Source organism: Vanessa atalanta, chromosome 15, assembly GCF_905147765.1.
Source record: "Vanessa atalanta chromosome 15, ilVanAtal1.2, whole genome shotgun sequence".
NCBI lineage: Eukaryota > Metazoa > Arthropoda > Insecta > Lepidoptera > Nymphalidae > Vanessa > Vanessa atalanta.
This window is the reverse complement of record NC_061885.1, coordinates 12,555,699-12,571,546: the sequence shown is the minus strand read 5'-3', so window position 1 is coordinate 12,571,546 and position 15,848 is coordinate 12,555,699. Positions and strand designations below refer to the sequence as shown.

Below are 15,848 nucleotides of genomic sequence, written 5' to 3'. Positions count from 1 at the left end.
TCTTAATCTTCATTATTCGATCAAATTATTTTTTTGTTCGTATTTAGCATGTTTTTTTTTAATTAAAAATTCTAGCTAACTGTGTTATTCCTTTTAATTTTTTTAGAATATTGCTCTAGGATATTTTCATTAATTATTACAATCTAAGTATAATAAAATGCAGCACAAATACTTTATAGGCTGTGTAAATAAGTTCATAAACAGAATTGTTACTTGTATATTTTTATAAGGTAAAACTATTTTTATCGCTACGAAAAACGTCACGGTCACGTCATACGTCAAACGTCATTCAAATACTAAATACTATCACAAGTCAGAAATACAAAATAAGTTAATTTTACACAGAAAACGCAAAAGCATTTTTTCAGGAAGACTATTGTCTCCTAACGTTTGATAATGTAAACAACGATGAAGTGTACGAAGGTCGGTGAGTTTCGGTGAGCGCGATGTCGATAGAGTACGTGGTAGTAAGCGAGGGCGAGCAAGACGAGCCCATTGAGCTGCCTACTGAAGAAGACGGCTCGTTGCTGTTGAGTACAATATCGGCTCAGTTTGCAGGAGCCAGCGGTCTTAAATACCGAGCTGGTGGAAGATTACGCGGACTTCGACTGGCAGACGATAGAGTCCTCCCGCCTGCTGAAGGCTGGGCGGCTCATCATTATTTCTGTGCTTTTCCGAGAACCGATGCCCCAACACCCACACCTCGGCCGCGCTGCTCAGACCTAATTGTGCTTGGATTACCTTGGAAGACTGGTGAAGAGGCTGTCCGGGACTATTTCGCTGCATTTGGTGAACTTCTCATGGTTCAAGTGAAACGTGACACTAAAACCGGCTTATCTAAAGGATTTGGTTTCATAAAGTTTGCAGATTATGATGCACAGTTACGTGCCCTAGGTCGCAGACATATGATAGATGGCCGCTGGTGTGATGTACGCATCCCTAATAGTAAAGATGGTGGCTCGGCAGCACACCGAAAGGTATTTGTTGGCCGATGCACTGAAAGCCTCACTGCAGATGACTTGCGAGAGTACTTTGGAGCATTTGGTCAGGTGACAGATGTGTTTGTACCTAAACCTTTTCGTGCATTCAGTTTTGTCACATTTTTGGACCCAGAAGTGGCTCAGTCACTTTGTGGACAAGACCATATTATTAAAGGTGTGTCAGTTAATATCTCAACGGCATCACCTAAACGTGAGCGTGGGGCACGATCACAATTGCTAGGATGGGGTTTGTTGGAAGGAGGTGCTCCCCGAGTGTATAGTTGGCCACCAGATGCATGGCAACACTCTGCCCACTCTGCTCACTCGGCACACTCGACTGCACCACCTGATGCCAAGCCCTACCTCAAGTATGAGTAACAACCCCATTGCCCTCCTTGTTAATAACTCACAGATTTTATATGAAAATAAATGTAAATAATAATATAATATAGAATGATAAAGTTGTTAATTGGAGTTTTCATTCTCTTCTCTGTAATCATTTATTATTAAAGGTGCACAATTTCAAGTTCAAGCGAGGAATAGAAACGGTTGTTTTATATAAGCTTCGTTGCAATTTTTGTTACTGGTGACTTATATGAATACCATTATTGGATTTTCTCATTCGATGCAGTTGAATATGGTGCAAGTCACCGTAGGTCCTTTATACACAACAAATACAGGTTATTTCGGTTGAAACACAACTTGTATAATAAAATTAAATTCTTAATTGTTTTATAATCATTAATTGAATTGTTTTATTTAAAATTATAGATTAATTTATTTGGAAAAATTAATTCATTGAACTTGTTCATAAAAAATGCAAGACATCTGATAACATATTATTTAAGCTTATTAATAGAGGTATATATATTTAATTTTTAACCTTTAAAAAAGTTAACGGTTATTTTATAATTATGGTAATACACAATAATAACTATTTAGTTCTAAAATTTCTAAGAAAGATTAACATAATAGTGTAACGTAATAACAACTAGTGTTTTATTTTCGATATATATTACAAGAATGCAAATATCAATCACATATTACTGTTTCATTCGATATCGAAACAACAATCAACGATAGAAAAAAAATCAAATGATCTAAATTGTAAAACGTAAAAAAAGTATTTAATCACGATTAATTTATGTTTTCATTAAGACAAAGATTAAGATATAGATTATCGTGAAAAACCAAAAACTTACCTCTTCCCTACAAAATAGCGGAGAAAGCTAATAGGAAATCTTGTTCAACAAATTGCGTTCTCGGTTTACTCGTATTTACATATACCTATGCAATATGAAATGGGTAGAACGCAAGTGTAACAACTGAATGCGAAAGAATCAAACAACAATCGTTGTGACTTATTAATAACGGCATATTATTCGTTATAGTAGTCATATTCCCAACCGACACGTGAAAGGCCGAATAAGTTAATTCGACTTATAAACACTGTCATTTAAAAAAATAATACATCATTTATACTTATTATCTTTATTATAATCGTAGTCGTGTCATACAAACTAAATTTCGCCTAGGGCACGCTATTTACATTAAATAACTAATGCTTCTAACGTCACTAACGCAGGTATTTGGCCGCCCAATCCACTCTCGCAGCTCCGCTGCCCACCGCGGTTGTCTCTGTAATCATTCGAATCGTATTAACGGCTCGTCTAAGAATTATATCAAACACCTTGTAATATGATATGAGAATGAAATCGAAACCTCTATGGGTGCGGAATGCGAGTGGGTGAAAAAGCGCGGTATCAATCCTAGCACCGGCCACATAGCGCGATGTGCCGAGGTAGGCGGCCGCCGCGCCCGCGCCCGGTCGCGTTTCGTCCGGCGCGGCCCCGGCGTTTGGCGCGCCGCCGACGTGCAACGCAGCTAACACGCTGCGCCCGCGTGCTGCTCCTCCGCCGGCTCGTGAGCGTCGTGCCGAGTGCACCACCTCACCTCTTTCATGATAAAGTGATAATCTTGGTTTAGAATTGTACAAAATAAATTACTATGTCCTATCAAATATATTAATTCTTTTGAAATGTAGTTAACTAGTTAAAGAGATACCCTAAAATGTCGGCAAAACGATCTCGTAAAGGCGTCGGAACCGTCGGTTGTGTCGTGGAATTGATGGCCGGAGGAACTGCGTTTTCCGCCTCAGCGCGAATTCCGCTCCTTTATTAGAGTAATTAAAATTATAAATACGAGTAAGCTGTTAATTAATTAGAAGTAAAAAAATATTAGGAACCTCAACTTCTTTTTTGGCCCAGTGCCACCAAGCTTTTAAGTCAAGTCATGAGTGAGATTCATATCATTTCAGTCAGACAATTTTTATAAAACACGCAAACGATGTTGTAAACAAAATTCTTATAATGTGGTTCTTTAAAATAATATTTAGTCATGAAAAATTACAAACCGACGTGTTCTTGATGCCGGTGGTGGTAGAACAAGCGTGGCACCAACCGCAAAATAAGGGAATCTGATGGAAAATTATTAATATTGAAATATCAAACTTATTATTTCTACTTATGGTACAAAAATTACCTATACCTGAGAGCTTGGGGTGCTGTTGGACGATCACGAGGTGGGTATCTCAACAAGGCAGCGAGAAGAGCTAGTGCAGGAGGCGAAGCCGTTGGTACGACGCGTGTCAGAGGCACGCCTGCACACGTTGGAAAACGAAAGCGTAAAGTTTCAGCAAGCGTGTATCCGTCAGGCCACTCTTCGCGTGATGGAGTCCCCAATATTGCGCTGATCTTATACAGTTGATCGATTTCGGAATTTCCAGGAAACAAGGGACGACAAGTATACAATTCCGCCATAATGCAGCCGACTGCCCATAAGTCAATAGGAGCCCCGTAATGTGTATCGTGCAGTAAAACTTCAGGTGCACGATACCATCTAGTTGATACATAATCAGTATAAGGTGGCCTCGATCGCACTTCACGAGCTAGTCCTAAGTCTGCTATTTTTACCAACTCTGGTCCCACGCACAATAAATTCTCAGGTTTTAGATCTCGATGAAAAAAGCCATGCCGATGCATATGAGCCAGGCCTTGAAGCACTTGGTACAATATATTACGCAGAATTGGCTCTGCGAAAGGCCTCTCTGCGTCTCGTATCAACTGATATAGATTTCCACGCATATATTCAAACACGAAATATAAAGTGTCATTTTCTCGGATAACCTCGCGTAATTTAACAATATTTGCATGATTAAGTTTCTTAAGCGATTTAACCTCCCGAAGGTTCATAGCTTCGTCCCAAGAATAATATTTTCGTTTCATTCTCTTTATGGCAACTTTTTCACCGGTATCCCGTCGCTGCGCCAGTGCGACTGAACCATAAGTACCATCGCCGAGTTGTTGCAGTACCACGTAGCGATTCATTATACCAGCCCCTATTAATTACTCGTCTACATTTATCACAAAAAACAGAAAAGCTTTTTGATAGTATTATGCCATGTATGAATTTCTTACCTCCCTCGGACTGATTATATTCAAGAAATCTTTGTAGGGTTATATAATATTATTGTCATTTGTGTATTGTACATTGTTTATAATGTACAATTTTAAAATAACTTTATTTCGATACATCTGAAAGTAATGTATTTTATTGTAAATTCGAACCAGTCATTGTTTCTATGGTGATACGTTACCAAATAATGGACGCTCTAAAATAAGGCGCGACTACACATTATTAGCACTTCTACAAAACTATTTCTTTGTTCAATTGAGCTGATTAGCAAGAACAGTAAAAAAGTGGTATCATTTTCGCAAACGCATTCGCTGACCCATGCCGTGCAACATTGATTCGATGAAATTAAAAAAAGACTCTTTTTCTCGGAGACATTATACGAACAATTATTTTGCATAAGTAATAAATAGGGCATTACAAACTGGACGTTTATAATAAAAAAATACAAACAATACATTTTTGTTTAGTTGGCTGTGCCATCAATTTTACTGTTAAGGAAAGTAGGATCACAAAATAAACATTTTCACATATTGTAGAAAAAAAACAATAGGAATAAATACATATTGTAGCAGATTTTGTCTTTATATTTTAAGTAATTAATTTTGTTTAATAACTCCTTAATAAAACAACAAAATTATAGTCTTAAATATTATTTTTCATAGATATAATAAAATTCCCAAAGACAAAAATTTGACGTCTCTATAGTCTATTAACGACAATAGTTATTACTTATTGTCATTACAAAATACACACAAATCTGACAATAGCTACTTAGCTAGCTAAACTTGCAAATCAAAATATTTGTGCCTCCTGGCTCCTATTATTGAGTTGTATTTGCACAAGATTAGCATGATAGCATTGACTTTCAATTTAATATTTCGTACTTCATACAAAGTTTATTAAAACAATATTAATGCTACAGAAATACATATAGATAATTGTGTATTTAAATAACATCAGAATATCGAAAATAACTTAAATATTTGGTTACGGAACACTAGAAAAATTTTAGAGTACCGCGATATGCATCACAGAGATGAGTGGCGTGTTAACTAGGTGCAGAGTTAGCTCGGAGCAACTGCATCTCCTTCTATCGTTTATGGAAGAGCACCGCGACTTCGCGGCGGGAAAACAATCCATATACTCCAGATTCAGCGCATGTAAATTGTGGCGGCTATTAGCCGAAAGGCTTAACGCGGCTGCTGAAGAGTCGGGAGGAGCTCGTAAATCACCTGACAAGTGGTGTCGGGTAAGTGATCTTTAAACTTTGACGTTTCCTTTATTGTGTTATGTGAATTTGTTGTCAAATCCACACAAATAATCTATATTAAACTATGAAAATCATAACTATGGAATTACAAAACAAATCACATACATACTTTTAACTGCTGTTCAATTATAAGCAAAACTTTAATTCTATTTTAGCTATTACTTGAGGAATAGCCTTTTTTAAGATATGAGAAATACTTATTATTAACAAAATACTAGTGTAAAAAATAAATGTTTTATTTTATTAATTGGCACATTTCAGTTTTGGGCAGATATAAAATATAAAGCACGTAAGAAGTCAGCAGCTGGTGGAGCACTTGGTGATTTATCCAGTGTTGAAGAACGCTTACAGAATCTTCTTGGCACTAAATCAAGTGACTGTTAGTATTTATCTGTAATCTTGTCTTTTATTTGTCAAGACTCATTTTTTCTCTCCCAGAGCCAAACTACTCTCGCCCTAACTTGGTTGCCAATCATGTGATTACAGTTGTAATAAGACAATACAGCTAATAAAGTTATGAAATAGTGTAATATCCAGTAAACATTCCTTAAGATTTTTTTTAAAATAAATTGTTTAATTTCTTTACTTTACTTAAAATATACACAAAAAAAAATAGAATACATTAGTAATCTGCCTTGTATTTGAAAGGTTAATTAATGATGCCTTAGATCATGGTCACCTCAGGGTCTGATAGATCAATATATTATTAAGTAATAATAAGGCACAAGTTTTTATCTGCAGTAAATAAATTACCTCCTTCCTTTATTTTTTCACTATATTTATATTAGTTATTAATTATAATTTTATAAACAAACATGACATGATAAGAAATGGTTTAACAGCTGGTGCGGGCACTCGTGGCGGTAGTCACTCGGACGAGGAGCGCAAGCCGGCACTGGACGAGGACATGTACTCGGAGGGATCTGGTACAGGCGCAGCTGACGCTCCGCGTCTCGCTACCGAGGAGTTACTGGCCGAGGCGGCCATGCGCAGCGCGCTCGCAGCCGAAAAGCAAGCTGAGGCCGTGGCGCAGGCCGTGGAACTGCTGCGCGATCTCGTCGTGCTATTGCGCGAGCGTACTGCGCCTGTCGCGCCTGCACACGCACCCTCCCACGCACCGCACGCACCTCCCGCACCCGATCACGCGCTTGCCATGCAGCACCACCATCATCGACTCTGATCTATGTAGCTACACTCAATCAATATCAATATAGCTATTTAACAAATACCAGTGCAGTTTTCATTAATGTACCCCGTTGCACGATCTAAATGACATGTTGATGTAACACAGTCATCAAATTAATTAGGCGAGGCGTAAAGCGTGTGTGTGAACACGAGGTTCGGAAGCGATGGTTGTCAGGCCTAATCTGTCGGCGACATCAGCATACACAACGTCAGCGCGCACGCGAGCTCGTGCCGCGCCGTGCCGCAATACGTCACGTAACAAGTCAGGTCGCGCACGCAACTGCCGGGCGCGCTCCCGAATCGGCGCCAACGCCTCGCACAGCGCGTCACCAACCACTCTCTTGTACTGAGCAGTAGTAAGACCGTCCGCCTCCTCCACTGCCTCCTCGATCAACTTGTCGGAGGCAAGGCAATGCAACGTCACGAGGTTAGAGACACCCGGTCGTGTATCAGGGTCGAATGTTACCTGTATGTATAATTATTATACTATTTCGTGATTCAAAGTTTAAATATGGTTACATATATTTGAACTTTCACCACAAGTTTGAAATATAGGATTAAATAATGATTAATCAAGGAAAGAAAAAACATAACGTATAATAGAAAGAATTAATTGCATAACCCAACCCATAAATGTTTTACCATCAAATATGTCTCAATTATCCTGGTAAAAATATTTGTTATGAAGAGATTATTCATCAATAAAAATATTTTTTGATTACTTTTCACTATATTTATCAAATGAAAACTACTTTGCAAGGAAGGACAAAGATTACATAATGAGTTTGAAATAAATTGCCACCTGGCATTCAATGGTTGTATACCTTAAATATTCCTTAATAACAAAAGAATTAGAATATTTGTTCTTTATCATATGTACTTTTAAAACATTTGATAGGTGATCAAGTTTTACTATTGGTCTTGTGTCCTGTTCTTGAAATTATGTGTATGTAATTATTTTGTACATTAAATCAACAGAGCTTATTTTAATATAATACTTACTCTTGGTGGAATAATGGAAAACTTACCTGTGGTGTGAAGTCTGTGACAGCTTTCCTTATTTTTAATTTAATAACTTCATCAGAGTCACTTAGTAATATTCTAGACTTTGGGTCTGAATCAGATTTAGACATTTTCTTGATTGGATCACGCAGACTTCTGACCCGATCACTTCCATCATCTGTACAAGGTTAAGTAAAAGTACAAATGTATCACCAGCCACTACTTTCACACTGTGCAAAATAATCACAAATTATTATTAATATAATTGTAATATCTTTATTTCATTAATGGCAAATTTTAAAATATTCTAATACCTGGAAGGATGGGATGTGGTGTGGGGAAAAGTTTCCCAAAGCGGTGATGAAAGGTACGCACAAGCTGTGAGGCCACCTGTAGATGCTGTACCTGATCCACCCCCACAGGCACATGAGTACCACGATAAACCAACACATCTGCTGCCTGCAACACATTACATTTTTTTTTCTGGATTGTTTGATTCTTTTTTAAAAACTTTTAATCTGAATTACTGAACCTGAAGAACAGGATAGAGCAACAAGCCAATTGGAACTTCTTTCATATTAGCAGATTTCTCTTTAAACTGTGGCAAGTGAGCAAGGCGAGCATGTGTAGCAAGACATGCCAGCAGCCAACAGAGCTCTGCATGACGAGGCACAGCCGACTGTGCAAATAGAACAGTTCTTTCAGGATCCACACCACTAGCTAGCAAAAATGCAGTGAGTTCTAGCGAGTTTTCTTGAACTTTACCAGGATCCTAAGTAACAGATAAGAAATTTAAAATTGCAATTATAAAAAAAAATATGATAATAAACATTTTTAATACTTTCTTTTAAGAAAATAAATACATACCTGCGGAGTCGTGTGCGCATGAAGATCAGCAATGAATAACATGAGGTCATCTCCTTGATCCTGCAGACGAACACAGCGACGCACAGCGCCGAAGTAATTTCCGACATGTAAAGCTCCCGTCGGCTGCAATCCCGAAACGACTCGCCGGTTCCAAACTTCTGAATTTATTATTTCCTTAGTATCTACTTTAGTTCCTTCACGGTCCTAGAAGAATGTATTTTAAAATTAGCTGACATCTAAATTATTTGGCTAATGAAACATTACGTTAGTAACTAACCTTAACTTGGTAACTTATATTAGATAAACCACGAAATTCCCATTTTAAACGTCTTTTACAATACACAAACCCGTATTTTGCGAGTGCCATTGTCTTTTTAAAAATAACCATTTTTTATTTTTGTTTATTAGTGTATAAATTAAATATTATTTTTCATACATCTTTCAATTCTTATTCTTAAAATCCGTATATATATAACAGTATAACTATTAACTACATACATCAAATTAATTATCAAATGACAGGTAATTTGGTTTGTTGCCAATGCAAAACTTAGGAAATGTATTATATAAGTAAATAAGCTGATAATATTTTTATTATGTATAAATATTTTTTATATATGTGTATGTATTAATTAATAGATTTTCTTTTAAATTCGTATATAGCTTTTCCACACTTTCTATTTTGGTTAAATTAGATGGATAGTAGATTGGTTAGTACGCCTTTAATTTGTGCTGTAAATGTTTTGTGTTATTCAATAAAATAATTATCTGAATGAATAAAATATTGAATATGTGGAAAGCTGCAATCTGATTTCGAATAATGTTTTACGGACAAGGAACGAATCTGATAATCTAACAATTTTATTTCGTTTATATTTTTTATTAACTTTTATTGTTTACAGAGTATAAATGTAAGAAGTGTCATATGAATCTTTAACCAATAAAATAAGGGTTCCATAATTGTACCGAGGGCCCCCAGTCCACGGCGACGCTACTATTCCTCGTTACGGCGGCGACCACGGTAACGGTAGTGGAATGTTGATGAGAAAGTCGAGCTCAGTGGCGCGTCTTGCGGGAGGCCTATGTCTAGGCGTGGACTAATACAGGCTGATCATGATGATGATGAAATTGTCTGAAAACCTTGATAACTTAAATTTAATAATTGATGTATTTAAATTGCATTAACATAACTATTTTAAAATAGCACCTCCTAAAGGCGGATATCTAACTTTAAACGCTATCTAATTTGAAGGGACAATTTTATACACGAAAGTACTTCTCCTTATCTATACGTCCATACTCCATACCATAATGCACAATGCACATTATTTACAGAATAATATACCGAGTTAAAATGACATATGACAATCAGCTGCTTAAATGTCGAAATTTGGCAATTCACAATCGTAGAGTATTTTTATTTTAGTAATTAAAATCGAATATAAATTTAATTTAGTGGTAAATAATATAGTAGAGGTCAGAAGCAATCCTAATTTTATCTGATAAGTTATAGTAGGATTTGATGATTGTATTTATATTAAGACTAACTATAACTTCATATTTGATGAAATACTACTACATTTATTTAAATACTTATATTAAAATTCTTCTTATGCCAGTACCGACACTTGATTCAACGACTCAAAAGAGGAAATGCATCATCTGAACACCATCTAATTCAGCACTAAATTAAAATGACGTTTTTTACATATTACATTAGGAAATGTCTGGGTGGACCCGCGGGCTTAACGCCGGCCGCATGCAAGCCTGGCGCGTGCACGCCTATGACCCCGGCGAGTTACGGTTGGAACAGGCGCGTGTGCCGACGCTGCGTGCGCCCGACGACGTGCTCGTACGCGTGCGAGCCGCTTCGCTCAATCCTCTCGACCTCGGCATGATTGGTAAATTATTCTATGTCAAGACCTACTCTAAAGTATTCAAACAAGTGTGTTCCATAGCCAAGTGCATATAAGAAAAAACTTATATGAACACCAGGTAAAATTAAAGTGAAGTGAATGCAAAAGTGGAAGAGTCAGAAATAATATTTCCCATTTCAACCTATTCACATTATTTCTATTATTTTAGATTGAGATGTTGCTACTGAATTAAACATATAATAATATATATCATATCTAATATATAATACATTGTACATCTTGGCGTGATCTCTGTCAAGGTAGTCAATTCAGTAATTGATGTGATTGCACCTTATCCTAATTACTATAATTTAATTATTCTATTCTTTTTTTCAATATATGACCAAGTGAACAATTCACTCTCTGCAATAGGTATAGTTTTATTTTATGGTATATTGGTAAAAGAGTCACCTGATTGTAAGTGATCATCATACCAAACCAACTGATAACCAACTGGTTTCTTCATAGACTTACCGCCAAGTGAAATTTAGTTTTACTGTTAAACAATAAACAGACAAAATGTATTAAATTAACTTCTTCAAATAAAAAATAATTCCTTGGTATCATTATAGATTTTAAACTTCAATGTGGCCCTCATATAAATAAATTGGCAAGTAGATGAAGCTCTGCAGCCTTTGCAGTGATAAAAATATTTTTTTTCGATGCGAAGGCTAATGTTGACACGGCTCTGGTGTATTTTAGGTATTTCCACAGTATAATGTCTATGTTATTCTATTTTAGGGTCACGCAGCTGACATTTATACAATTTTTGTTCTGGAGAATAGAGCTATTCGTGCAATTTATTACCTGCACCCAGAAGATTAATATTAAGATGTAAATTTAATGATATTAAAATGTTGTCTGTTGCTTCTCAATGTGTATTTGATGATGTTATGGATTTTCACAAAAATGTTCTTTTCAAGAAATTGTGACGTTCATGGTCAACGTGAATTGTTAAGGAATGTTTGTTTGTTAAAGCATATTACAAAACGAATAAATTTTTAGACGATTACACATCGTCGTCATGAAAGGATAAAAAAAAGTATCCCGCTGTGTTTCCTTCGCCGGTTTTTCTCAGGTCGAGGTGTTTATTTCCGAACTGGTGTTAGATTTTTGACAATAAATAAGCATGTTTTAAAATTTTTAACTTGACTATAAATTGTCTACCCTCATCACTCTCTTAGCCAACATTTAATTTAATTACACTTTTTTGGTGTATTCTATTTACTAAATGAGAAGGCAACGCCTTTAGTTATACTAAAATTATAAAAAGAGAGCGTGAGTTTGTGGCCTTCCGGATAGTAGCTCCGGAACCGCATCCCCTATTGTATTGGAGGAATTATTTGTATAGGCTGTAGATTATTATGTATATGTTAATAGCTAAATTCGTCGAGTAAGTCGATCTTATTTTGTATGAGGTAGGTTGCCACCTGTCCGTGTGCCAACGGGCAGGAGGTCACCTAATGAAAAGTGACTACCACCTACCCGGATATCTGCAATACCGGGGGCTTTCAGGTTCGTTTCCGGCCTTTAAGAAATGTATATGTAATGTGTAATGCTCTTTTCTTGAAAATCAAAATAAACTTTATTCAAGTAGGTTTGTACAAGCAATTATGAATATTCATTATACAAAACTATATTAAGTGAAGCGACATTAATCTGCATTCCGAACCGGGGTTCGTGTGTAGATTCTACTGAGAAGAACCGGCAAGAAACTCAATAGTTACTCTTTTCCAATATTTAAAATACAAAGTTATGTTAGTTCCCAAGTCGTAATGGAAACACGGCAGCGAAAGCTGGTTCACAGGGTTTTTGTGTAAGGCAGAAAATGCCTTAAAACTCTGTTGTGGTCAAAGTCAAAAATCTTTTGCTCGTAATGTACCACCGGCTCGGCAATAAACACTTCGTTCCTAGTATTAATAGTATGTATTTGTAACTTTCATCAAAAGTTAATATTTTAAATTAGGTGTACCTATATAAATATAAATTTGTAAGGCAGCATTTGAAAGGCGCTCCAATTGTTAAATATTTATTGTTGTACATATTACTCATATGATATCCAACTTTTATTTATACTTATAGTTACAAGACGGATATATAAAGTAGCTTAATATGTTGGATATTTCTTAAATATACATCATTACATAGTATAAAACAAAGTCGCTTATCGCAGTCTGTCCCTATGTATGCTTAGATCTTTAAAATTGCACCACGGATTTTGGTGTGGTTTTTTTTAATAGATAGATTGATTCAAGAGATGTATAATACATGCACAATATAGTAGAGAAACACTGATAACTTTAGAGGTTTCTAAAGTGATGTCGTGATTAAACACATTTATTGCGTTTACATTGCAAACGCTGGCTGAACCCTACGAAATAGATCAAAATAATGTACTAAAGTATTGTACACCTTAAAAAGGTACTCCTTATTCCTGAGATTCTTAATAAATTAATATTGATTATTGAAACCGTCCTTATATTTTACAACCACGAAAGTATGACAGTATGTTGACACTATTTTAATATAAAACAGGAGGTTACGGTGCTCGCGTTTTGAATGCTCTACGAAAACTGGAGGGAGCCGACGTTGAGTTTCCTCTTGTGGTGGGACGTGACTTCGTGGGAGAAGTGGAACTCGCCGGTGCAGAGACGCGTCTCCGTCCAGGCGAACGCGTGTGGGGAGTGGTACCGCCGCACTGGCAAGGAGCCCATGCCCAGTACGTGCTCGTCAAGAACCGTTGGGTGAGTATGTTATCTAATTAGGGAGCTGCAACTCCAACATGAGTAACATGTTAGCGAACTATTGCAACGAACCTCGATGACAGTCGCACGCGTAACTGGCAGCGCGTTAGCGCACCACCTACACACTATTAATTTTGGTAATAGGACCTGCAACGGTTACGGTTACGGCTCGCTCGTGAGTTTACAATGTGACGCCCGCTGAGAACGAGATTCCAATGTCCCGTACATTTGATCGCCAGATAGGTCCGGCGCCGCGCACCCTGAGCGACTCGCAGGCCGGCGGCGCGCTGTACGCGGCGCTGACGGCGTGCGCGGCCCTGCGCGCGGCGGGGCTGCCGCCCGCCCGCCGCGCGGCGCGCCGCTCCACGCGCGTGTTGCTGCTCGGCCTCGGTGGCGTCGGACACGCTGCGCTGCAGCTGCTCGTCTGCAGCGGCGCACAGGTCGTCGCGTCGAACCGTCTTACACTTTTTGTTGTATTCGACAAAGTCATGAACTGACTCTTCTCGAAGCAGGTCGTCGTAGGATGTTCCGACGATCTCCGCGCGATAGCCAAGGAGCTCGGCGCGGTGGCCGCATTGGACAGAAATTCACCGGATTATGATCGTCTGCTGGAGGAGTCCGGCCCGTGAGTCACCTCGTCTGCGGCGCGAAGACAGCGATAGTCCGCCCACTAAGTGGCCGACGAATGTCGTATCCGAACATCTCGCAGGTACGAGGCGATCCTGGACTGCGCGGGTCTGGGCGGCGCGGAGGCGGGCGCGCGGCGCTGGCGGTTCTCGCGCTACGTCACGCTGAGCTCGCCGCTGCTGCGCGAGACGGACGCGCACGGCGTGCTAGCGGGCTCGCTGCGGGCGGCGGGCTCGCTGGCCAACCAGTGCGCGGGCGCGGCGCGGGCCGGACCGGCGCCGACCGGCCCGTGTCCGCCGCACGTGCGATGGGCCTACTTCATGCCCTCCGCCGAACACATCGAGATGCTTAGACGGCTGGCAGAAAGGGGGAAGGTTCGTTTGTGTTTTTTTTATGCGTAACGTCAAAGTATACCTATTAGACTATTTACAGCTGTACTTACACATATTGGTCAATAAGCACGTTTCGTGAGGGAGACGGGTGATCCTACTGATGTGTGCGAAACAGTTTTCAGTGCAGGTGGAGCGCACGTACCCGTGGTGGGAGGGCGGCGCGGCCTACGAGCGCGCGGGGCGGGCGCACGCGCGTGGCAAGATACTGTTGGACTTCGCCGTCGCGCCGACACACTCGCCGACACACTCGCCGACACACTCGCCGACACACTCGCCGACACACTCGCCGAACTGACGTGATATGTGACACGAACTGACTCCCACACGATGTGATTTAATTAATTAGAATATTTGTATATATACAATATAATGTGTGCGATCCCAGTGACAGACTGCTTGCATTAAACGACACATGGAAATGTGATTCTGTTTTACTTATACTTGACCGTTCTGAATAGGCAAAATTAAAAATATCTGCGGAATTTTATCATAGTAACGGATACCTTGCCCCGCGAAGGATTTATTGACTTTGCGGAGTCGGATACTTGGCGTTATAAGCTTACGCTCGTGCACATACAATGATTATCACTGATTCTATCAAAGTGATCAATATTACTGTGAATATATATAATATTGTTGTAAATGTATTGTGATGCAAAAGTGAGCATTCCTACTTATCAAAAAACATCCCGAAGGGAGTCTCGCTCCAATATTATAAGTAGACCGGACTCTTTTCTAAAATAAAAACAGATTCAATATCTGCAATACTATGAAAGTAACAAAAATATACTAATACTACTAGTGAGTCTTCCTATCGGGGACGATAAATGAGGTCCACTAATTTGGAATTCCATGCTATTCCTAAAAACCCTGTAGTATCGGCTACATTAAGACGGCCATATTATAATTTTGCTTTCTAACATTTGGTAGACTAAAAACTACACATTTTGTTTTTTAAGCGTTCAAAACTGTTAAATTAAATTTTATTTTAACACACATTAAATTATTTACTGTGAACCAATCGTGTACCTGTGTGATAATGCACTGTTCACATCGTCATAGTCCGTTTTTTTCCTGTCGACCTTAAAAATCAGTGAAGTATCGTCAGCAAACAACACTATATCACAAATGCCTTTAGCACACCTTGACCTTTCCGTTAGCCAAAAATTTAACTTTGTTACTACTTGTAAGCAAATTTAAATGAGAGGTTCCTACACCGCACTATGTATTTTGGAAAATGTAATGCTAAACAAAATCTTCGATATTAGTTAACAACTCCGATATATGTACCTACTAATAATCGATCTACACGAACAGACGAACAAATTTGTTGCGTTACATGATATGATGACTTGACTTAATGTGTAGACGGTGCTCAAAAAGTTTAAATT

The 15,848-nt window shown here is 38.4% G+C and overlaps 5 protein-coding genes across 5 annotated transcripts; 3 read left to right on the top strand and 2 right to left on the bottom strand.

The window, feature by feature from the left end:
• The first annotated feature begins 283 nt into the window (after window positions 1–283).
• Window positions 284–1,627, top strand: LOC125069201 (TAR DNA-binding protein 43-like). The gene has a single exon (XM_047678605.1). The coding sequence runs from the start codon at window positions 447–449 to the stop codon at window positions 1,356–1,358; it is 912 nt and encodes a 303-aa protein (XP_047534561.1). The 5' UTR covers window positions 284–446; the 3' UTR covers window positions 1,359–1,627.
• Window positions 1,628–2,503: 876 nt separating this feature from the next.
• On the bottom strand, window positions 2,504–4,589 carry LOC125069251 (serine/threonine-protein kinase MAK). The gene is made up of 6 exons (XM_047678677.1): window positions 4,457–4,589; window positions 3,528–4,377; window positions 3,394–3,456; window positions 3,045–3,152; window positions 2,703–2,935; window positions 2,504–2,618 (listed from the first exon to the last, which is right to left on the bottom strand). The coding sequence occupies exons 2-6, from the start codon at window positions 4,364–4,366 to the stop codon at window positions 2,557–2,559; spliced, it is 1,305 nt and encodes a 434-aa protein (XP_047534633.1). The 5' UTR covers window positions 4,367–4,377; window positions 4,457–4,589; the 3' UTR covers window positions 2,504–2,556.
• Window positions 4,590–5,200: 611 nt separating this feature from the next.
• LOC125069254 lies at window positions 5,201–7,046 on the top strand. The gene is made up of 3 exons (XM_047678679.1): window positions 5,201–5,703; window positions 5,986–6,103; window positions 6,567–7,046. The coding sequence occupies exons 1-3, from the start codon at window positions 5,491–5,493 to the stop codon at window positions 6,902–6,904; spliced, it is 669 nt and encodes a 222-aa protein (XP_047534635.1). The 5' UTR covers window positions 5,201–5,490; the 3' UTR covers window positions 6,905–7,046.
• Window positions 7,028–9,260, bottom strand: LOC125069252 (tryptophan--tRNA ligase, mitochondrial). The gene is made up of 6 exons (XM_047678678.1): window positions 9,056–9,260; window positions 8,779–8,982; window positions 8,444–8,683; window positions 8,226–8,370; window positions 7,938–8,089; window positions 7,028–7,375 (listed from the first exon to the last, which is right to left on the bottom strand). Exons 1-6 carry the CDS (start codon window positions 9,164–9,166, stop codon window positions 7,028–7,030), a joined length of 1,200 nt encoding a protein of 399 aa, XP_047534634.1. The 5' UTR covers window positions 9,167–9,260.
• Window positions 9,261–10,153: 893 nt separating this feature from the next.
• On the top strand, window positions 10,154–14,881 carry LOC125069233 (reticulon-4-interacting protein 1, mitochondrial). The gene is made up of 7 exons (XM_047678653.1): window positions 10,154–10,254; window positions 10,499–10,679; window positions 13,230–13,438; window positions 13,678–13,878; window positions 13,951–14,063; window positions 14,148–14,439; window positions 14,573–14,881. Exons 2-7 carry the CDS (start codon window positions 10,502–10,504, stop codon window positions 14,750–14,752), a joined length of 1,173 nt encoding a protein of 390 aa, XP_047534609.1. The 5' UTR covers window positions 10,154–10,254; window positions 10,499–10,501; the 3' UTR covers window positions 14,753–14,881.
• Window positions 14,882–15,848: the final 967 nt, after the last annotated feature.